This window comes from Equus asinus, chromosome 20 (genome assembly GCF_041296235.1).
Source record: "Equus asinus isolate D_3611 breed Donkey chromosome 20, EquAss-T2T_v2, whole genome shotgun sequence".
Classification (NCBI taxonomy): domain Eukaryota; kingdom Metazoa; phylum Chordata; class Mammalia; order Perissodactyla; family Equidae; genus Equus; species Equus asinus.
In genome coordinates this window covers 75,186,880-75,211,471 of record NC_091809.1, presented here as the reverse complement: position 1 = coordinate 75,211,471, position 24,592 = coordinate 75,186,880, and the positions used below count along the sequence as shown (strand labels likewise).

Genomic DNA, 24,592 nt, shown 5'->3' with positions numbered 1-24,592 from the left:
ACAGAGCAGATAGGATCTGAGCTAGACCTTGACGGATGGGTAGAAACTAGTCAAGTGGAAAGAAAAGTAGATGGTATTTCAGTAGATGGCAAGAGTCCAGGGCCAGAGGGGAGCATATGCAAAATGTGCTTGGAGAACAGGGAGTACCACAGCTTGAATGGAATGCAAGGTCTGTGTCAAGGAAAACTAGAAGACTGAGGCGGATTGAGAAGGAACATGGACGCCAAGCTAAGGAATTCAGACTTTATACTTGGATAATGCAAAGGCAGTGAGTGTTGCTGCCTCCAGGGGAGAGATTCCATGCAAGTAGTAACTTCTGTTTGTAAGCCTAAAGTGTTTATGTCATGTTGTACTGTTTCTGTAACCTCCCAAGTTTGACTGCGAGGAGCTTAATTAAACATTCTAAAGGTCTCTAAAGACACCCCTGCTGCAAAGCAAAGGGCTTTGGTTGAGGCTATAACATACAGCCTTGGGTTTAACTGCCAACATCTAGTCTGCATCCTTTGTAAAACTCTCTTAGCTCTCTTCTCTGGAGAAAATCTTGGAATTAGTTACACAGCTGAGATTATACATAATATCTTTGGTAAAATGAATCAGACAAATTAAATAATTTTCTTCCCACAAACATAAATCAACTACAGATTAGTATCAATCTAATTTTGCTTAGTGTAATTTAAAAATATTTAGAGTTTTTGCTAATTCACATATCAAATATGATATCTAATAATCATGTTTCATCTCAATTTGCTTTTGTCTAAATTTCTCAAAAAGCCAAATAAGGAAATAGTTAAATCTTGCTCTTTTCTTAATCATACCTTCCAATCATCATCTCATTTCCAAAGCAAAAGAAAATAGATTATACCTCTTGTTTTCCTTTATTTCATAATATTTGGGCTGAAAACTTCCCTATTAAGTTATATATACTATCCATAATGACAGGTATTTGCTTCTGCTTCCTGTTGCATTTTGAATTTTTAAAGATCAGTTAATTATAAAAGGAATAATTTTAGCAATCTTGTTAAATAAGACTATAACCATTGTACAGAGCTATTTTTTATATTTGCATCATTTGTCCTCAGGCTTTCGTGATGGGTGAAATATTGTTTGAGAACATTATAAAAACTGCAAAACTAATATTTGATAGTAGGATTAGAGAAAAAAAGAACCTTTGCATATTCTTCCTAAAGGCAGAACACATTTTAGGAAAGATTTTTTGAATTGTCTTTTGAGCTAGAGCTCTATGGTATTAGGAAATTCCAATTAATTACTAAACGCTCAAACTCTCTGCAATTAGTGTGATATGGGGAAACGGTTTGAATTAATTAAACTAAAAATCTTTGGGTTCAAGTTTTACAGGTCTTCCCTTAACTCTAATTTGGATACATCTATATTATTGTAGGAAAATTTTAGACTGAAACCTGTTTCCTAGTCCTCCAACATTAACCCTTGGGTGTCCTTGAAAACACAATCTCTGAACAACAGATTCCACATTTCATGATAGAGGGAGTAGTGGGGACAGCAAATCAGAATTGCTACAATCCCTTCCAACTCTAGCATGACTTATATTTGCTCAATAAAAATCAGAACTGGGAGTTTCCCACTCCTAAAATTCCATTTGATTATTCAATGTATATATTCACTAGTCACCTTGAGGAGAGTTGAGAGGATAAGAATGGCCCTATTTTTATTTACTCTTCAATTGAGCTCTCTTCAGCTTATGACACTGTAACTGTAAATCAACACAGGAGATCAACACTGCCAATAGAACTTTTGATGATGATGGGAATGTTCTGTTTGTGTTGTCCTATATAGTAGCCCTTAGCCACATGTGTTATTAAGCACTTGAAATGTGGCTTGCGTGACTGAGAAACTTAAATTTTATTTTCTTTGATTCTAATTAATTTATATTTAAATAGTCACATGTTGGGCCAGCCTCAGCGGTTAAGTTCGGCGTGCTCCACTTTGGCAGCCTGGGTTCGGTTCCTGGGCGTGGACGTATGCCACTGTCTATTAGTGGCTTCGCTGTGTTGGTGGCTCACACACAAAAGAGGAAGATTGGCAGTGGATGCTAGCTCAGGGCAAATCTTCCTCAGCAATAAAAAAATTAAATAATCACATGTGTTTAGTGGCTACTGTAGTAGACAGCAAAGTTCTTGAATCTCTTTCTCTCTTGTCAAAGAGAATTCATTTTTTGGTTTTTCTCTTACCTCTCTGTTTGTTACTTTTTAGTCTCTTGAAGAGCCCCTCTTATCTGCTTGTTGTTCATAAATGGTGTTTCCAAAAATTGTATCCCTGGCTGCCTTTTCCTCTCACTCCTATCCTCTAGGTCTTCCTTGCAGAGCAACTATTCTTCCTTTAGGACTCAATTTAAATGGTACTGTTTGACCACTCCATCCAAACTAGTCCCACACCCTACTATTTTCTATCATAGCCCCCTATATGTCTTCCTCATGATACTTATCTCACAACGAAATCATTTTGTTTGTTTGTTGCCTGTCTCCCACTAGAACGTACTCTCTATGAGAGCAGCAACACCTGTGCCCCTAGCACCTAGCATAGTGCCTGGCACATATTAGGGTCTTGATATTTGTTGAATGAATTAATAAATGGGTGGTCTTATCCTTTCTCTTATGGATGATTCACTAATCCATATCTCCAAACTTCTTTTTAACTGTCTAAGAATGAATTCATTATCTTCCTCAGATTTTTTTTTCTTTTATTCCTTATCTTGGTTAACACTTCTGCCCAATCTTGCCATCAGAAACTTCTGTGTTGCCTCTCTACTGTTCATCTACCACTTCTAATCATCCAACAAGTGCAGTCAGTTTTACCTCAGAAATGCCTCTCAAGTCATCCTTGCATTGTTGCTTGGTTCAGGTCTGAAGAATCTCATACCTAGAACTTTCAGGGATTCCTACCTAGGCTCCTCCTAATAGTCGCTCACCTCTGCCCTTTCTTCTTCATACTGCTGTCAGAGAAATTTTCTTTCTTTCCCTTTTTTTTTTTTTTTTGCTTGAGGAAGATTAGCCCTGAGATAACATCTGTGCGGATCTTCCTCCACAGCATGGCTGACGTGTAGTGTAGGTCTGTGCCCAGGATCTGAACCCATGAACCCAGGCTGCCAAAGTGGAATGTGCTGAACTTAACCACTACGCCACAGGGCTGGCCCCCAAGAAATTTTCTTGAAAAACAAATACAATCATTTCAATACCTTTCTTTAAAGCTCTCATTGCTTCTCCATTGCCTGAGGGATAAAATCCTGCTAGTTTCTTTTGCATGACATGTGAAGCCTTCATGATTTGGGCTCCACAGACTCTTTCAACCTCAACTGTCCACGTTCCTTATGGTCCATACTCTCCTATCACATAGAACTTCTTGTGTGGCCCCGAAGGCCAGGCGCTTCTGTGCCTTTTCATTGTCTCCCTCTGGAATGCGCATCCCAACTGAATGGCGTATCCTTCAGCAACTCTCCCAGGACATTTAGCCATCTTCTGGGTGGTAGTCCCAGAGCATTTTGTTTTGGGGGCACCACAGCATTCTCCAGTTTAAAAAATATATTATATATCTGACTTCTCCACCAATGGAAATTCTTTAAACACAAGAAATAAATCTTATTCAACTCTCTGAAGAATGATTTATTTCTCTGAAGTGGTTGAGAGCTTGGCTTTGGCTTCAGACATATACCTAAATTTGAAACCCAGATTTCCATTTATTAGCTATGAAATCTGTCAATTTATCTCATGTTGCTGAGATTCAGTTTTCTCATACTTAAAATGGGAATAATGTGGTTCTTACATCACGTGGCTTTTGTAAGTATTAAATGGCATAATGAATGTAAATGCCTGGACCATTCTAACAAACAAGTTGTTGGTAGCTCTTAATTTTCACTCAACAAATATTTATTGAGCACACACTATTTTCAGAGTACTATGATATAGATGAAGATTATTACGACATAGACCTGGTCCTCATAGAGTTTATAATCTAGTAGAGGAAATAAGACAAATATATGAAATGCTAATATAATACAAATATAATAGGTAATAACAGATACATAAAATGTGCTATGAGGGTCTCAAATGGAGATGAATTATTTCTGGATGGGATCTAAGGAAGGTTTAATGAAGGAGATTACATTCAAACCACACATGAAAATATGGCCAGAATTACATCACTCAGCGTGATGGGTGCCAATTTTATGGGGTCTGATGGTTTTACAATTTGGGGGCCCTTCTTTAAAAAAAGAATATAATATTCCATGTATAACATTATACTCCTGGGGCCGGCCCGGTGGTGCAGCAGTTAAGTTCGCATATTCTGCTTCAGCGGCCTGGGGTTCAGTGGTTCGGATCCCGGGTATGGACCCAGGCACCACTTGTCAAGCCATGCTGTGGCAAGCATCCCACTTATAAAGTAGAGAAAGATGTGCATGGATGTTAGCTCAGGGCCAGTCTTCCTCAGCAGAAAGAGGAGGATTGGTGCAGATGTTAGCTCAGGGCTAATCTTCCACAAAGAAAAAAAAAACGGAGAAACATTATACTCCTTGTGTTTCTTATTTACCCAGAGTGCTAGTGCCTGACATCTAAAAAGCATTTAAAAACTATGAGCTCCCTTTCCCCTGGCCTCTGTGTCCCCAGTAGCCAGCAAAAGCCTGGCACAGGAGCTCAAAGTGGCCCATGCAGTTGAGGGGCCCTAGAGTTTCAAGGTAAATTTACTTCTGGTGTTGTACTTGGTGCTGGAAATATAATTATGAACACAGCTAAGTTCCCGACTTCATGGAGCTCTCATCTTGGTGGGACGGGGAAGTATGTAAAAATAACTAACTTTAATAACATTCATCCATCTACCAACATTTGGGATAACTTTTATAACAGGAAGGAGAGCACTCATTTGACAGAGAGATATGAGGATTAGGAGGATGTTTAATGCACAAGGAAAAGCATGAATGAAGGAAGTGAGAGAACACATGGTGTGTGGAGAAAGCAAATATTCTCGCTTGACTGAGATGCAGGGTTCTAGCAGGGCTGCAGTGGAGACGTGGAGGCAGAGGCCAGCTCTGGAAGATGCTCTTGGATAGGGTAAACAGAGACACAATTCTCAGTTCTCAGGAGAACAGAGCAAAGCATTTGCACATACCTTCATTCGTTTAACAAAAATTTACCCAGTAGCCACTGGGCCAGACAGTGGCTGGACCTTGGACATATAAAGCTACATAAGACACAGCCTCTGTCCCTGAGAGGTTTATACTCTGTGTTGTGGGTTGAATTGTGTCCCCCGAGAAAGACACATTGAAGTCCTGTCAGTACCTCAGAATGTGACAGAATTTGGAAATAGGGTCACTGCAGATATATTAGTTAAGATGAGGTCATACTGAAGTAGGCTGGGCCCATTCTCCAGGCTGACTAGTCTTCTGATGGGAAGACAGCCATGAGAAGACACAGAGACACACAGGGAAAATACCATGTGAAGAGAGAAGCAAAGATAGGAGTTACGTGTGAGCTGCAAGCCAAGGAACACTCAAGATTGCCAGCAAACCACCAGAAGCTAGGAAGAGGCAAGGAAGGATTCCCCTGTCTCTTCAGGGTAATTTGGAGGGAGCATGGCTCTGCCAGCACATTAATTTCAGACTTGTGGCCTCTAGAATTGTGAGACAATAAATTTCTGTTGCTTAAGCCCCCCAGTTTGTGGTAATTTGTTACGGCAGCCCTATGAAGCTAATACACTCTGGTAGGGCCTACGTGAATGAATGCATAGACTGACATGAGCACAACCTGTTTAGGGAGACAAAGGGGTCACTGAGGTTGATCTAATTCCTATGACTGCTGTCACTGTAGAAAATGGATTTGAAGTAAAAGGCTAGTAATATTAGTAAAACGGTAGCTATCACCAGGTGCCTGGGCAGTGAGTGACCTTGGTATTCAAATAGCAAGACTTCCCATAAACCTCATTAACAAAATTTCAGAAGTTTCCACATACTTAAGACATCAATGTAAAAACTACTACAGAAAAACACTGACAAAGCACTAACTAAACTAACTAAACACATCATTAATTACTATTTGTGAAATCCATTTTTAAAAATAATATGTAAGGAAATACAAATACCTCATCAATCTTTAGCAGTAGTTGAACCCTTAAAAATTCTTCTCTTAAAAGAAATATTCAGCTGTTCTCTTCTCTGGGGATGCTGCAGGTGTTGGCTTGTACTAATGTCCCTGTAGCTTTTACCTGCTACAAGTTTCGTTTTCTGCTAATTGCAGAGAAAGAGTTACCTAACAATTAGTTGAGCCCTGATGGATTTTCTGATTCCTTTTTTTTCCTCATCAGGAAAAGAAGTGGAAGATCACTGCTTCACATCCTGGTTTTTCCAACCGAGAAATTTCATTTCTTTTGCTGACCTACTTTTCTGCCGAGACACCTGCCCTTAGAAGTAGAGGTTGGTTCAAAACCTTCTTCGGCATGGCATTCTTAACGTTATTCATTAACTAGTTCCTTTACCCATGGTGAAATCTGAAGGCCAACTTTGGACATTGACATTAACACACAGCGATTTTAAAAGAATCATCAACATTTTCTTCCCTACACAAACGTGTAGCCTCATCTACTGGCACACTCAAAAATACTCTAAATTCCAATCACATTTGATTTTCTCTGAATCACTAGCTTTTCCTCAAACACCTGACTCCTCCCTTCCCCTTTGCCTGCAGTCCCCTTTGCCTGCAGCTAGATGACTTCTTCCCTTTTGTAAATTTAGGAAGCTCCCCTTCTTTCTTCATGACTCTTTGGACATTGGCTCTCCTCAGCTCTCTCTAACACTAGCTCTTGTAGGATTCCATCGCACTGGAATCATACATGGACTATCCTCATCATTGTACTTTATCTCTTTAGCTATTTACTAAGTGTCTGTTGAAAGTCCATGATACTTCAGGAGGGCTCCAGTGGGGCCAGGACGACAACCATAAAGAAGACAGTTTCTGCGTCCCAGGAGTTTATAATATAGTGGTACATCAGAAGAGTAAACTGGCAATATAAGCCAGTAAGCTAAGACTGTAGTCTTCTACAGTGGTAATAATTTATTTGCATGCTTGTTTTTTCCACTTGACTCTGAGATTCTTGAGTGTCATATTCACTTGTGAGTTAACGTCTGACATCTAAAAAGTGCCTAATAAATATGAGCTGCCTTTCTCTGCTCCTGTGTCCCCAGTACCTGGAAAAACACCTGGCACAAAGAACATGCTCAATGAATGACTGTGGAACGAAAACCTAACAGACATCTATATCTCTGTGTGAACAAGTTGATCCTAAGTGCTGGTTTTGAAAGAAGAAAGATTGCAACACTGGGAGCCAAAAACAAAGGGAGGGTGGCTAAGGGATAAGAGGATTTGGTCTAGGAGAATGAAGATGAGGCAACAAAATCCCCCCGCTTGTCCATTTGCTGAGGGTGAGTTCTGTCCTATGTAAGGCCCACCTAGGACTCCTCCCAAGCCCATCTTGCTACTGAAGGTTATTTGGAAGGAATTCTTGCTGTCAGACAGGAAATGGTTTCATGGGTGTGCCACAGGGTCAGCACCATACAGGGCAAGATGCTTCCTGATATTTTACTTCTGTTCCCACCATCTTTCCCCTAAAATCACTATTTCCCCAGAATCACTCCCTCTCCAAGCCAAAGAAGCCCTTTAAAAACAAGCAAAAACAACCACCAAGAAAAAGCTCTAAGAAAATCGATCTCCTTCATCCTGGTACGTCTACATCTACAGTAGGGTATTACAGAAGCTGCACTCACAAACCCTGTGTATGACTCACAATGGTGTCACAATTGAAGCTTAGTTTGATCTGGGATCCTGGTGCTTGGGTGTGCCACTAAAGGCATAATCCTTACCTCTTAGCACTCAAGTCACACATTTCTAGAAGGGCCAATATGCCTCATCTAAGTCTTAGATGGAGAACAAAAGCAGTTAAGGTGTGAGGAAGTGAAAAAGAATAATCAGAGGAATGAAGACACTTGTTCATCCTCACTTTTCTCTGGAAAGAGGGGAGTCCTTGGCCAGAAAATTAGGAGCCTCAATTCTGGTCTTGACTTTGGTGAAATCTCTTTGGAAAATCTCTCTGTCTCTGGCATCAGATAGCTTCCCCATATGGAAAGTAGACGGTTGGACATGATAGTATCTTAGATACTTGGAAACTCAAATCTCATGTTAATCCTTCTTCCCAAATTGAGAATGGTTCCCAAATAAATTAAAACTAGGACAATATGGCAAGGCAGCTCCCCATAGTGATGTGTGTTTTGCTGACATGCAAGGCCAGGTAATGATAATGATATTTCCTTCTGTAAAAGCCACATGCATCCTCAAACACAAGGCTTGAAATTTGATAGCTGTGGCTGTCTTCCATGCCAAAGATGCAAGATGTTGATATAGCTTTTAGTTTTTCCTTGTGCCCAAATAATTTGTTAGCACATGAGCTATAGCATTCTTATAGCTTTGTAAACTGTAGCACATTCAATCTACTTAAATATGCCATGAACTACACATTAAAATTGCTAAGAGAGAATGAAACCATTACCAGTGGCCTTGGTCTTTTTCATACCTGAACATCACAGAAATTTATTTTTTGGTTAGTGAGAGGAGCTTTCATTTTAATTATAATCACCAACATTTATTGAGGAGCTAAGGATATTTAATCCTTATGACGTCCTATAAGTTCGATATTATTTTCCTCATTTAAAGATGAGAAAACTGAGGTTTGGAAAGGTTAAGGTTCTCGTCCAAGGTCGACCAGTTAAAAGTGATGGCGCGGCATTCATACATACTCCTAATTTCCTTCAAAAGCCTGTGCTGCTTCCACTACTTGTTTATACAACTACAGAGACAAAAAAAGAGTAATGATAATTTTGCTTGTCTTCTCTAGTGAAAAAAACGGCCAGCAGTGGAGAAAATCAGTCACTCAGGGAGAGTGAATCCTCTATTCCTCGGGTCATAGTAGGAGAAGGAACTTTAACAAACACCATTTTTTAAACACAATCTGTGCTCGGGAAACAGCTTCATAATCACGTGATAGGATAGGACCCAGGAGTTCCCCTCAGGAGTTCCACACCTAGTAGGGGAGAGAAACTCTTACACATGAAACGAGGAGAAAACTACAAGCATTCAGTTGTGTGGTAGAGATTTGATCTGTTATACAGGCAATCAAGAAGGGATCTCAGGGAAATGTGTGCACAAATTTCCTATAAACCCTTTTAATGTGAGGGTAATCACTGGAGACCCAGAGGTGTGGGAAGAGTGTGTATGTGGCAGGTATGTGAGCTAGCACACACATGCACGGGCTCTGGACTTACTCTTTCATGTGTAAAACAGGAGGTGGGATGAGGTAACACTTTACCCAAAATTATCCTTTTCGTATCTGCTACTCTTTCTGAAAGTCTGCCATTAAGAAATGCATTTCTTTGAGTCCAGAAGGGTGTTTGAACTCTTGATGTCTCTTTCTAAATGGGCGTACTCTCTCTTCCTCCTTTGTTTCTCTACTGCATGCAGTGTTCTGTCTTCAACACTGCTGACTGCATCTTCCTGAGGACAGATGATAGGTACACGGGAAATGCTTGTTAAATGGACAATGAATGGAGGATTCATGTGATTGTCATTTGATCACCGGTATGGAGGAAGAGGGAAGAGGTTCTACCACATCAGAAAGAAAAGGGGCAGATGGAATAGGGAGAGTGATGAGAGAGAGAGAGAGGGAGGGAGGGAAAGAGAGAACTAACTCCTACTGAGAACCTACTGTTTGCTAAGAACTGTTTTTATAATATTTACATATTAAAAAAATAAATTTTCCAATAATCTTATGAAGTAGATATTAATCCCTACTTTATAGATTAAAGAAATAAAGGCTCAGAGAGGTTCAGTAATAGCTCAAGGTGATACAGTTAGTAAGAGCCAGTATCTAAATGAAGGTAGAGATACATAAAAAGGGAAAGTTTTTATAATTATATCAGGCTGCCGTACCAAGCAGAGGGACTTGAGGCCAAGCAAGGATCTCAGAGGTGCAGAAAAAACACTGTAAGAGGAGAGATGTTCATACATTTTAATATCATGCAACATTGAAGTTGAAATGCAATTTCCCATCAATGTGCATAATTAATGCTTGACCACAGGAGAATTCTCCATTTGCTAAATTGAATAGGCTATGAAAAGCATGGCTCTCTTCTACACTTCCATGTAGCTTTTATAGACTAGTCCTTAGGAGAAAAAATTCTCAACTTCTGATACTAGCCCATGTGACTATGTAACTTCCTCAGTCTAAAGAGGGTGTTCTTTCCCTTTGGGGTTTTTGGTGGTCACTTGATAAGAATCACTGGAATTGCATGTGAACAGTGCTACAGGTTCTCCCCAGATCAGCTGTTTGTTCTTTTGTTCTGAAATCACATAGATATAAGATCAGTGAATTACTGCAATTCTCAACATTCTGTCACCCGCCACTAGACCGTGTGCTCCTCAAGGGCAGGAACTGGGCCTTTTTCTTCTTGCTTTTCTTAAATGCTTCACTACAGTGCCTGGCACATACTGGACATTTACAAAACGTTAATGCAATTAAAGAATAAATGGGAGGTTAATCAATCAAATCAGTGAGTGACTGAGTGAATGGATGGACGGTGCTTGTCCCCTGTACGATTCATCTTGAGCAGCCTGATTTTCCATGTAACAAGCAAGAGCAATTACCAACTGTGATCCATCAGTCAATAAAGGTTGCTGACTGACATCATAAAAGCATACTTCAGTGGAGTAAACATTTACCAGGACTGGAAATCAGCAAAGAGATTAAATAAAAGATAAAGACCACTAGCTGTTTTCTGGTAATAGAGGGGCATCTGGCCTGTGGCATAGGATATGGATGTGCTCTTTCTTAAAACTCTCTTATAATTGGCCAGGAGAAGGAAGTAAACAGAAATCCTAATGGAATTTGAGGATCTCTGAGGGATTAGCAATACATGTAGAGAAAAACACCAGATTCAGTTTGCACATATAAAGATGCATGTCTCGAGATGAGTAATCTAATGAAGGCTGACAAATGATACCCAAAGCAATCTTCTTCATTCCCTGCTCTCCATGCACCCCCCAGGTCACAGCCAGGCAAGGTAAAAATATAAGGAAAATCATTCTTCATAAGTGGTTCAGTTCAGGGTCAAATGCAATGTCCAGTAAATATTCATCAGATGAGACTGAAGCTGTTTCTCCTCATGTGATAGATGAGCAACCAGAAAACCTCGCTGACCACAACTTCTGTCTAGACTCATTTTTGTGAAAAATAAAAAGACAGAGAAGGACCTCCTCTGCCAAAAAGACGTGTTTGGGATGTCTTCAGCATTTCTGCTGAGGCAGGATGGTCTAACAGTGAGAGCATGGGGCTGGGAGACAGCCATCTGGGTTGCCGTCAAGGCTCCTCTCCTTCCCAGAAACATGATCTTGGAGAAGCCACTTACCTTCTGACACATCTGTCAACAGAGTAAATGATTTTTACCCACCTCCCCTTACAAAATTGTTGCGACCAAATGGAATAATGTCCATGAGATGCATTTGTAAGTTGCAATGCACTGTACAAACATAAGCTTAGTATCCTCAGAGTGAACAGCAAAACAGAAGAATAAAAAAGAAGGAAAATGAACGGAGAATAAAGAGCAAAAGAAAAGGGGGAGAGGGAGGAAGTTTATGGGGAGAAGGCAGGGGAGAGGGAAAAGAGATGGAAAGTAAGAGGGGCCAGGGAAACGGGTTGCGAGAGAAGCAGAAGGGTAGGAAGCAGTAGCTATAAGGTGAGATCTCAAAGTGCTGGCACATAGGCAGACAAACAAGCAAAAAAGCACATCAAACAAAAAAACCAATGGAACAGCAGAACTGCTCAGAGATTGGATTTAGAAAATCATATCTACGCAGACACCATATAGTTCTGATAAGCAAATGGAAGGCTCTGTCAGATGGCCTCTCTGGAGGAGACAGAGAGGCAACTATGAATCAGCTTCCTCATTATAAATTTCCAAATGCCAAGCTCTACTGAATTCATGTTGTTCTAGTCTGTGCTCAGCTCAGAAATACACTCAGACAGATTTGTAATCATTGCTTGTGCAACCATTGATGATGAAGCTTTCTCTTTGCCTAGTTAATGCCTGCTCATGGTTCAGAGGAGAGCTTTCCACGACCTCCCTGACCTCCCTGATGAGGCCAGGACCCCTGTTTCAGGCACGCAGGGCACCAAGGACACCTTTTCATAGCCCCTGGCACAATTTCAGATTTACATTTGTTTGTGTGATTACTTGATTAATGTCTGCTTCTTCCCACCAGACTGAGGGAAGAGTTAGTGTCTGCATGGCTCATAGTTCCCAACTGAATTTATTGATTTGTCATAAACAGACTCAAGCCAACAAGGGCAGCCTCAACACTGGAAAGATACTAGAAAAAGGACAGTATTCAAATTGGTGCAAGTATAAAGGAGAAGTTGGTGCTAGGACTACAATTAGGAGGTTTGTGGCTGATAAATCTTTCTGACAGTTTGGACGGTTAAATCCTGTCATGGAATAACGTTTCCTGTATTCATTTTTACTAGCCTAACAAACTTAGGACTGGGTGCTTTTTTAAATTCTTCCTTGGTTCCTTCAGTATATTAGCTAGTTCTTCAATGCCATCTCAATCAGCATCATGGGTGATCACACTATTAGCATTAATAGTTATGAGTATTGATTTAGAGGGGCAATTTTCTAGTTGAATATTCTGCAGCCCACTGTTTTGAGTATGTTTAATTATACAATAATGAGGAGAAAGTTTGTTAACATTTACTTTGAGTCCTTTATTAAACCAATTTATTAAAAATAAAAAGGTTTCCAAGGAAAATATGCAGGGATAAGTAATCATGTTGAGGTTAAACTATGCACAGAAAATAAGAACTATTTATAGAAAAAACTCTAAGGCAAATCCCCCGTGGACTCTATGGGATCCCTCTAAGACAAATTCCAGCTGTTTGGCACTGAGCAGCCTCCGTGTGAGGCCACTGAACAGGACAGCCCAGCAGCTCTCGATAACCAGACTCCTGGCCGGTCACTTCCAGCTTTTTTCCTAGTCCTTTGGGTAAAACAGATGTCAACAGTGTGGAAATACCATTCCTCCACTTCTTCTAATTCAGCATATTTCAAGGTTAGTGGAATCGCATTAGGTGGTCATTCTACTTTTGTGAACGTTCTTATATGAAACTGGATTTTTGACAATGATTATAATAACAAAACCCTCCAAAACCCCAGAAATCACATTGAGCTCCATATTGTGTTTCAATGTTTTACTTGGGCCTCCAAATGGGCCAACTTGTAATAACAAAACACATATCATTCTGAGGAGGCAGGAGAGGGTGGTGAAGTGGAAATGTGGGTGTAAATCTCAGTTCTGCCACTCACTGGCTGTGCGACCTGAGGCAGCACCGTTAACTTCCCTAAGTCCCAGTGTCCCCATCTATAAAGTGGGACACTGCGCCCATCTCCATCAATAACCACTGTCATCAGAACCAGACGAGATCCACATAAGGCACTTACCGCATAACAGCTACTATTAAATACGCAACATTTAATGTTGTATTTTTAGCATTTGAACATAGAAAAACATCTTTTTTGAACTTTATGTCTCTGAACTGCCTGCTTTTATGATAGAACACTCTGTTTTCTTTAATTTTTGTCTTTCCTATTTGTTTTAAGGAAGTCTTTCTTTTATGGAATAATAATGATGACAGTGGTTAACGTTTATAAAAATCTTTACCTATAAAAATATAAATCTAGATTCTCAATGTCATCTTCCCAAATCTTTTTTGATATTTTACTTGAAATTCCAAATTTGGAAACTTCCGCCTTTCCCATACAAAAAATTGGATATATTTTTTTACACAGTTGTTATTTCAACAGCAGACGGCAGTAGAAATCTAGTCCCTGTGAGAGAAATAGAATCCTAAGTATTGGCAGCCCTTAAATATTCCCAACTCTCTGCAACTTCAGCATTCTTTTCAACACTGATAAATTTTTGGCAATACTTAAACTTTGCTGTGATGACACCTTTTATATTTTTGGCTCTACACATGTAAGGAAGAAAGATTATAAGGCCTAGGAAAGGATATCGTGTCAAGTAAGGAAATGGAAAAAAGAAGTAGTAGGCCAATAGAAATGGGGCTAAGGAAACGAACTGACAGTTCAACTAGGAGCAGGGGTGGAATTTGCAGGGACCCGAGGAGAAATGAAAAGCAAACACATGATGGTGAACTGGGGGAAACAGATTATCTGGGTTTATCTGCTGTTCTGATTGATTCCTAAAGAATCTCCTGAGGTTTAAGCTCTGAAGGTCCCCCTCCCCTCCAGGGACGAAAGGAGGGGTCTGTAAACTCCCTTAGTCCTTCCAAGCAGGTAGGATCCTTCAGCAGGTGACCTGGCAGCAAAAGTAAGGCTGGGACTTGCACCCAGAGCTTCCTCATCCAAGAGGCTGGTTTGTCCTTATTGGACTATCAATCACAAGCAAAAATGTTTTTTTGGGAGGGCAAGGGGAAGTTTGATTCCTTTCAAGCATTTCTAAAAATCAACTAGTTACTTGTCTCCTTAATGTTCCTATATTCTCTCCAAATTAACTTTTCAGCCGGCAGGAGAGCAAAATAAAGAAGAGGGTGACAACTACAAACTATTTTATTTTATTTAAAAACGTTTTTTTTAGATTCTACATATAAGAGAGACCATATGATATTTGTCTTTCTCTGTCTGACTTATTTCACTTAGTATAATGCCATTGAGGTCCATCCATGTTGTCACAAATGGTAAGACTTCATTCTTTTTTATGGCTGAATAATATCCCATTGTATATATATATCACAATTTCTTTATCTATTCATCCATCGATGGACTCTCAGGTCGTTTCCATATCTTGGTTATTGTAAATAATACTTCAATGAACATGGGGGTGTGTGTATCTTTTTGAATTAATTTTTTTGTTTTCTTTGGATAAATATCCAGAAGTGGAATTGATAGATCATATGGTAGTTCTATTTTCAATTTTTTGAAGAGCCTCCATACTGTTTTCCATAGTGATTGCACCAATTTACATTCCCATCAACAGTACACAAAGGTTCCCTTTTCTCCACGTCCTCTCCAACACTTGTTATCTCTAATCTTTTGATAATAGCCATTCTAACAGGTATGAGGTGATCTCTTATTGTGGTTTTGACTTGCATTTACATGATGATTAATGATGTAAATGTTGATAATGATGTGTGGAATTTTAATACATTCTAAAGATATACAAAACTTTTCTCTACTTAATCCAATTTGCCCTTCTGTTTTGGTGAGGTCACTTCCATTTTTACAGTAAATGAAGGCTCATATTTTTCACCAGACTTGAACCTAGGATCTAGGTGTCCTGATTCTCAGGCCAATAATACTTCTACTTCCTACAGTGACCCTATATTGTGGAATAAAATATCTGGGTGCTTAGACTAAGAAGACCAAGTGTTTCAAATCAGTATCACCCTGGGAAATCTGAAGCATATTAGCTATAAAAAGCTTCTCCTACCAAGGCAAAAGGAGTTGGGTAGAGAACAAAGGAGCAAATGATGGCAGTTAAGGTCCTGTTCCCATAGTGTTCCTTAGAAAGGACACCTGTTCAGGCCCAACATGGAAACACCAGAGGCTCCCTGGCTCAGTGGTGCCATGGTCTCAAGAGCCTGGAGCAGTCTTAGAGTGTGCCAAGAGGGTCTCTTGTGCCAAACAGAAGTACACAGATATCCCTACTGAGATAGGCCTGTTAGACTGAGCAAGAATGGCAATGATTTCATCACAGACCAGTTAACTTGAAAGGATGGGTTCCCTTAGACATATTTGTTCACAGGCAAGTACACTTATTGGTTCCCCTTTGCATACTCACAGATTTCTGGATTTGGGAGAGATTTTTGTTTGGGGTCAATTAGACAAATCATGCACTCCATAAACATTTCCTTCTATAATATCCCTAAGATGGCCATACGGTTTCTTGTTAAATTCTGCTGATAGAGGGTGGTCAACACCTTTCACAGTAGCTATTTTATTGATGTGAAAATGCTAGTCATTAGAAAATTCTGTCTTTATGTTGATGCTAAAATGATATTCTAAGCTAAGATAAAAAGAAGCGCATGCTCTCTACTGGATGAAAGAAAGCTATTTGAGAAGCTGAAGGTATTTAGTCTTTGCAGTCTTAGCAAAGTACTTTTAGGTTTTTGCACATGGTTTTCTTTCTTTTTTTTAACCTCTGTTTAGTTCCAAATACATTCCTCAAAATTTAATTTATGTCACCTCCCCTGAGAATCATTCCTGGCTTCCCAGAGGCAATCACTTTTAATCATTCCAGTTTTAATTCTAGAGGCTACCTCCATATTGCTAAAATATCCTTATACTACAGTATTTCTTTAAATTCTGTTTTGTTCCCAGAATTACCTCAGTTTCCTTGAGCATAATTTTCTCTCTGTATGTGTGTTTTAATCTTGTTTCTGTCATTTGGCGGTTTTGCTAAAATATTTGATAACTCACGGCTGTCTATTCATAGTTAAGAATGAGGTAGTGGAAAGGACCCAGGGAATGTTGTACACAAGGGCAAGGCTTTTTTCTGAAAGGCTTTAGGTTAGGTGAGCAAACCTGAAACTGTCCTAGTAACTGGCACATTGTGCAGGGCTTTGCTGTGGGGGCAACACTCAAACTAGCTCATCTAGTTCCTCCAAAGAATAATTCTATTTCCTTAGAGAAGAACTTTCATTTTCTGACTGGTGGTAAGCACTTGCCTGTCAGCTGTTCTGTACGCAGGAGTGTGCATGCTGAGTGGGGGCATCTTCAACCCTCTTCTCAGACTCTGCTCTCAATCCCATCTGTTGTCGCTATTCTGAAGTCTCTGAGTTTCCTGGGTCTGTTAGGCAGATCTGCTCCCTCCTGAGCTGTAGGCTCCTCATACAATGCTGCTGCACTGTGGTAGGCCTTTTTGTGGGTGGCATCCTTGGAAACACTACTCTAGGAGACGACATTCACATAGAATATGATGTGCAAGGTGGCCCTGGAGTCGTACAGCACATGGTCCTTCCTCTAGAGGGGATCTAAGGTCGGGACCACTTTGTTCTGTTTCATCAATCAATAGCCTTCCATCTGCTTTCCATCATCCAGAAGAGTGATGAAATATTTTGGCCTCTGATGTCCCCTTTCATTTCTTTTACTGTTATGGGACTGTCCCTTTTTTATCCCATTAGCTTCTTTTTAACAGGGTCTCAGGAAGAAGAGGACATTAAGGTATGGGATGAGTCTGTCAATTTGAGCCTGAAGCAAGGAGCTCACACTGTTAATGGGGATGTTATTCTGCCTTGTTATGTCTGGCATAGTTATAGATGATTCAGATATCAATTTAAAAACAGCAGTAACTCTAGGCAGAGCCTCAATTAGAGAATTTTGTTGCCTCTATGGATCAAATTAACTGGAAATCTGAAATATCTCTACTTATTTTGTGTCAAGTAAATAGCAACTTAGGTGAAAAAATATATAAACATATGGCCTTTTAAACTGCATTCATTTTTAAAATATGTAGTCGCTTTTCATGAAAGCATTAGGAAGGAGAGTTTTGAAATTAAAAAATTCCAATTTCAGCTGATTGCCTACACTCAGTGGTATAACACCTTAATGAGAAACCTGCCAAAGACCCATTGGCCTATGCAAATTGAAAAATAACTTTCCCACTATGCATTTAGTGACAATGATTGTACGCTGCATTATCGGTCTATTGGGCATGTATAATATAAACTTTAGTGTTCTGGGCTTTGTAGAGAATTACTGAAGTATCCCCTTCTAAATATTCTGGCAATGTAGAATTATTTTTACCTCAAGTATTTTATTTTATGTCCGGAAATGTTTTACATGAATAAATACATATATATGTATTCAAGAGCAAGTGTTCAAAGTGGGTTTTCAAATTAATCTATGCTATAAAAGTTTTGTTTGTTTTCTCAGAACGATTGGACTAAGTATATATTTGACTTGTACCAAGAATCTAATAGGCACCTGCTACTTTTGTAAAAAGTTGGCGAGTCTTATGCTATCCTCCTCTTTGGCTGATGAGAAAATCCATACTTAGAGAGGTGAAGGGTCTGTTTAAGATCAACAACAACAGATGGCAGACATCAGGATTCAAAACCAATTCTTTGACTCCAGAGTCAGTCTTCTTCCACGATTGCAGAAAACAGAATATTTTCCATAGTGCATTATTCACTAGATATGAAGCAAACTGCTTTATACTGGTTGGAACAGTGGAACATACCTGAGAAAATACCATTTTTTGTTTTTTAGAAAAGGAGTCATTCTTGTGTTAGGAAGTCAGGGTAAAGCCCTCACATTTTTGGCTTCATCTTATTACAGAAATAGAACTAGTGATTGCGTTTATCACAGTTCATTTCACTCAAGTGGGAAACAGTGCCAATAAGATTTTGTTAATAAGAAGAAAGAAAAGGTTTGGAAACAGCTTTTGAAGGACATGCTATTAGTTAGCAGTGCTGAAGGAAGTCTTTTTTGTATTAATGACCAAAATGTGGAGTGACAGCCACAGTGCCCCTTGCCAAGGGAGGGCCTCACAATGAAGCAGGAAGGGGACGTAAAGACAACTGGTAAACTCAGCCCCTACACCCTCACCTCTACCACAAACAACCCCTCCGCCACTTAGCACGCACGGAGACCTCTGGAGCCATCCCAAACAGCAGGTTATTAACTCTGTTTAAGGATTTCTAGGATTAGAGTCAGTTCTAGTTCTTTAACATTGTTTACTCTAAGAAATTCTTCACTATGTCTAACTCAACCTGAATGTGGTTTATGAACGGTGGGACTAGTGCTCTTTGGCTCAATAAAGCCTTTTCATACCACATTATACGGGATGGAGTTTTACAGTGGAGTCAAATTTGATTTCAAACCCAGGCTGTGCTACGTTCTAGGTAAGTATCCTTGGGAAAATTACTTATCCTCTCTGAGAATCAAAGTTTAGAAAAAAAGATGCCTATTTGATCAGACTATTTGGGAAATAAAATCACATAGGAGATAGGTAGATGAATATAGAGATAGATAGATAAATAGGTAGGTAGGTAGGTAGATAGATAGATAGAGATAGCCTTGTACCTAATAGGCACTCAATAACTGTTAGTTCTTTTATCTTCCTTTGGGGGAATATTCATGAATTTGTACTTTTTTATTCCCAACGAGTTGCATATTTTGAATATAATCTCATTAAGCACCTGAGGAAGCTCCCTTCTTCAAACCATAGAATCCCAACCCTGTCAGTATTTTCTTGATAGAACGCTGTTCCATCCCTTTGTTAACTCTGGATGTCCTTTCCTTGGTTCTTTCTACATATCCTATTTAAAGTGCAGCATTCAAAACTGATCACAGACCTTTGGAGCATGTGGCCAGCAACTGAGTTCTGTGGAAGAGTTTTTCTAAACTATGGCACTTTCCAAAAAGAGGAAATTGAGGGGGTGGGATGGAGGGTGCAGACACAAGTCTGCACAGACTTGTACTGCAGTTGCTGTCGGTGAACACGCTCAAGTCCAACTGGAGAAAAGTTCACAGGCTGGGGAGATGATTTCCTCTTGTGTGTTCAAGTGGTCCCTTTGTCTTAAACTTTCTAAGACACGCATACCAGAAATGTAAGAGCATTTCTTATTCTCATCCTAAATTCTTTCTTTTGGAGCTGAGGATAAACCGATATATAGAAAAGACTTAGGTTATTCTTTACTGTGTTTAATAAGCATTGAAGTATAATCTTAGTAATTAAAATATTTTTAATATAAATATTAACTAAGAATGAAACAGAGTCAAATAATTATTTAGATCGCTTCCACAAATGATTATACCTGTGTATATAGAAGTACGCCTCTCCAGTATAGCAAAGACACCAGTTCTTGACCGTTTTAACAAATCCTTATTCAATATAAACAAGAAACTCTCCTGCCTGATAAATTAAGTATATATTACGTATAACGACAGCAGCAGCAAACTACACAGCAAACACATATATAATGCCAGTACTATTCTAAAAAATAATGTATATAATTTGAATTCTTGAGAAAACCCTGTAAGGAAATACTATTAGTAGCTTCATTTTACAAATGAAGAAACTGAGGCACCAAGTAACTTACTGTCACAGAAAGTAAGTTCCTGAGCTTGGATTTAAGTGCAAGGAGTCTAGCTACGATCCATGACCTGGACCACCTTATGTATTATTACAGAACCAAATGCTGTGAGGATCGATTGAGAACTTATTGTGTCCTTTTTTTTTTTAATGCAATAGAACAAATGTCCCAGTGGAGACAGTGTTCTGTTGAGAAAAATGTGACTTAATTCTCCAGAATTAAGTTCATATTTAGCCTACCACTCTTGTGTCTCTGAGCATTTTTTGTTTCGTTTTTTGTTTTCTTGTTTGCTAGGGGAACTAAAGTGGTATGATGTTGTTTACCATCAAAAGACAGAAGAGGAAGGCTGCGAGAAGGAACACTGGGTGCAGTGCGCATGGAGAGGCCACATTCCCTTCACTCACCTTCCCATGGGTTTGGGGACATTCAATGGGTTTCCTTAGCTGAAGGCAAGAAGGGCTATTCTATGAAAAGTGTTTATAAAATGTATTATGTTCCAGCAAGGAAAGACTAACATCTCCCTCCCAGGTGAATGACCACCCAGCCATGGAGTTTGCTGACCTGCCCTGCTGCTACAGAGGTTGGAAAAGAACCCTGGGGAGAGGAGATGTCAAGGTCAGTCAGGGAGAGAGGAGGTCAGGTCTACTCCGGGTAAGTCGCACCTGAGGGATAGAAAAGATGGATGCTGCTCATGCCTGCCCAAGCCTCACATTTGAAGGTGCTGAGGAACATGAGAAAGGGGGACTACAGGCCAGTGAGGGATTGCTGCAGCTCGGACAGAGTGGTGAGTGCACGAGCAGGCTACACTGTGCTGCTTCTAGGGGTCTTGTGGAAGAGAAAACTGAGTTTCCTAGGGGACCACTTGGCCAGAGAAGCTGATTGAGTCTCCGCATTGGTGCGTGTTTGATTCTCCACCCATCTGGGTGATAAAAGAAAGAGATAACAATGAGGCCAGAGTCATCATGACGGTTACCACAACTACCTCAGGCTGAACTATGGCAGAAATAAAAAACTGCATTTTAACCCTGACTGTCACTAGGTGGCTGGAGAACAATGCAGTAGTCTTTCCCTGCAGTTGGAACATTTAGAAAGCCCGGCGCAGAAAATACACTGTAGCTGGAAAGGGCGACAATTGGAACTGAACTCAACCTTAACCTTGCACACACTGTACTTTTTGCCTTTAAAAAACAGCTACCCCAAGACCGAGGGGGGCTCACCTATCAACTTGTGGGTTGAGGTGTACTTCCCTGGTTTGCAAACCTTTTAGTAAAGCTTTTCTTTTCTTTAAAATTTATCTTTGCTTTATAAAGTTGCTCTTTTCGGTTAACATAGGCTACATGACCAGAGAGAAACTACACAAAGGGGACAGCCCCAGCAGAATGGTGAGGAAATGCCATTTCCCGTTTCCCTTTTTTTTTTTTGTTTTTTTGCCCCAACACTACCGGAGAAGAAATCTAAAAGAAAGGAAGATCTAGAGGGTGGTATGAGAGAGAGAGCAGACCACAACTCTATCAACTCCAGGATACTTTGGTGGAACCCAAGTCTTAGTTATGTTGGAAGGAGGGCTTGAGGTCTAAATAAAACATAAGATTTTAAAATGTAAAGGGCTAATAAATAATAAAGTTAGAGATTTGCATTGAAATGCCATTAAAGAAGCCTACTTGTCATTGGAAAATAGGGTTGAACAAAGCACAGTTTGTAACAAATATTGGGAAAATAAAATGATTTAATTTTTATACATCAATCAATTAAATGTTAATTAAACCAGCTGCAATTATAAGGTAAGTGGAGGGAAATATTGGTTTCTTCCCCCCAGCCCCTCCAGCTTTTATCTGATTGGGGAATTTAGAAATACAAAATAGTAAGTTCGCTACATGTAAGCCCGCCCAGCCAACATTGCCATTCTCATCTCCTGTCCCACCACCTCACACACCCTATGCCACAGCGCCGAGTCGCTCAGTAGCCTTTGACACATCATACTATCCCATGTGCTCATACTTATGCACATGCTCTTTCTTCTGCTCAGTGTACCCTTCCTTCCAAAGTCTATCAAGCAAATATCCACAGATGCTTCAATTCTCAGCTCAAGAGTTATATCTTTTGTGAAACCATCCTGACCTATTCCCCTCTCCCTCTCTAATGCCATTCTTAGCTAGATACCCTTTATAGGTCATCCATTAACCCTTATATGGATCTCCTTTGTGATGCTTACACTCTATACAAATGTGTGTTTGTATTTCTGTCACTCCCACTAGACAATGAGCCCTCTGAAGGGAAAGAAGAGATCTTATTTGATTTGTTAAATCTAGTAGTAGCGTGGTGCTTGGCACATAACATAAGCTTCATAGATATTTGCTGAGAGAAAGAATGGAAGGAAGGAAGGAAAGGAGGAAGGAAGAAGGGAGGGAAGGAGGGAGAGAAGAAAAGACAGGAGGAATTTCTCAGTGCTCAAAGTGATGAGGCTACACAGGTTAGTTTAAGAGAAGCCTCCGTATTCTTCTTCTTACCCTTCCAGGGAGATGGCCCGCTGGAGAGTCACTGAAGGCTGGCGGGTTGCAGTGCTGTGTTGGGAATGACTGCAAGAAAAGACAGAAAAAACAAAAACAGACCATTTATTTAAAATGTCTTCGCACATTCTAATCAGTCCTACTGTCAAGAAAAGAACGAATCTTGAAAGAAATACAGTAGAGATTAAATTACTGCTCTTGGGTCATAAGTAGAATAATTCATCAAAATACAGTACTCTGCCAGATAGGGGCTTAATAGTTCCTTATAATTTGATTTCAATATGTATTATTCAAGAGTAAGCTTTAAATGACAGGTAGACGTGAAAAAAACAAACATATTTTGAAAAGGGAAATTTTTTCCCCTTGGAATAAGACAACATAGAGCATAAAAACATAAATTTCATTATGATGCATTTTTCTTTTAATGCAGAACACCTTTTCTAACAAAATTTTTAAAAGCACAAATTTGCAAATTGCAGTAGCATTTGTTTGTATAAATTTATTCATTAGTTTAAATTTGCAACAGATACTTGTAAAATGAATCAATAATAATTCTGTTATTGGATGAAAACAAAAACTTGAAAAATGGGACTTCTAGTTGCATGTCAACCTTAGAATTTAATGTAATTGCATATTTTGTTTTGGTTGTATGGTAAGATAAAACTGACTTTATAGAGAAGTAGCTGCGCTAAAAATTATAATACCTAACGTTCATTGAGCACTTATGTTGCCTGAGCCACTTTTCTAAGTTTATAAGTTTATATCTTTTATTTCTCACAACCCTATGAGCTAAGTACTGTCCCATTTAACAGATGAGGAAATTAAGGTACAGGGAGGTGTAGAAACTTCCTTGAAGTCATGTGGTAAATACCTGTGCTTGAAATGTAAGGGAAAAATTCAGGATATGAAGTCATATATGTTCTCTGCATATATAAAACTATATGTAACACATGTGGACATAGAGACTAGCGCAGAGTGGAAAGTACATATGCTCGGCAACAAGACAGGCTTTAGTTTTAATTCTGGCTCTGTATTTGCAAGCTGTTGATTTCTGACCAGTTATTTAAGTTCTCTGTGTTTTGTTTTCTTATATATAAAATGGGGATATTCATGCCTACCTTATACGACAGCTGCAAGAATGAAATTAGATAGTTCTGTAAAGTCTGGGACAAGGTAATACTTTGCTCTCTCTCTTCCTTTGCATCTAGACTGTCTGACTCTGGAGCCATTATTCTTAACCATCATACTGTATTACCTCCCAAATGGTAATAAGTTTTCGGATTTATAAGAATTTGCCTTACAATCTCAGAAGACTCTTCAAGTAGAAAAAGATAGAGGGTGACCGTTTCATCTGAGATAAGCACATGACAATCCAGCAGCAAAAAGTAATGTACAATAAAATGTACAATAAAACATATTTCAAAGCGTAATTTTAGTTTGTAGCGTTAGTTTAATATTTCAGTTACAATATTAGTTACATATACATGTAGCAGATGAAGGCGTGTATATACAAATATACGTGTAAGGAGAAACCCAAGTCCAATGTTTGCAGACTATTAGGCACCTTCACGCAGCCCTGTGATTTCTCAGCACGTTCTCTGAAAACACTGACATTGCCACAGACGGCCACTCTGCATGCTGCAGATTTTCATTCAGAACCTTGGTTATTATTGGGTGATACGAAGTGTCTCCCCATGAATAGCATTTAGTTGTGACATGGGTGACATTTATCTGAGGTTGAGGGAGCAGAGTTTGAGGACTGTAGCTAAAGCCTAGAGAATGATCTTCGAGTTAAGGATTGTGTCCTTTGTTTCCTGGCATCCTTCACGGTGCCAAGCACCACATGTGTTCATTGAACATGTTTGGATCGACCAGTTGAAAAGCAGCATAGCATTCAGGAGCCAGCC

General features: G+C 39.5%; 1 protein-coding gene across 30 annotated transcripts in view; it reads right to left on the bottom strand.

The window, feature by feature from the left end:
• The window catches only part of DLG2 (discs large MAGUK scaffold protein 2), a 1,809,506-nt gene that overhangs the window by 349,909 nt on the left and 1,435,005 nt on the right, over nucleotides 1-24,592 (bottom strand). For 29 of the 30 annotated variants that reach the window (XM_044753763.2, XM_070490530.1, XM_070490528.1 and 26 more), the window contains one exon: nucleotides 22,686-22,754. In XM_044753763.2, coding sequence (XP_044609698.1) covers nucleotides 22,686-22,754 — 69 coding nt within the window. Of the gene's footprint in view, nucleotides 1-6,105; nucleotides 6,427-22,685; nucleotides 22,755-24,592 lie in introns of those variants that run through there. The other variant, XM_070490545.1, reaches the window with a different exon arrangement.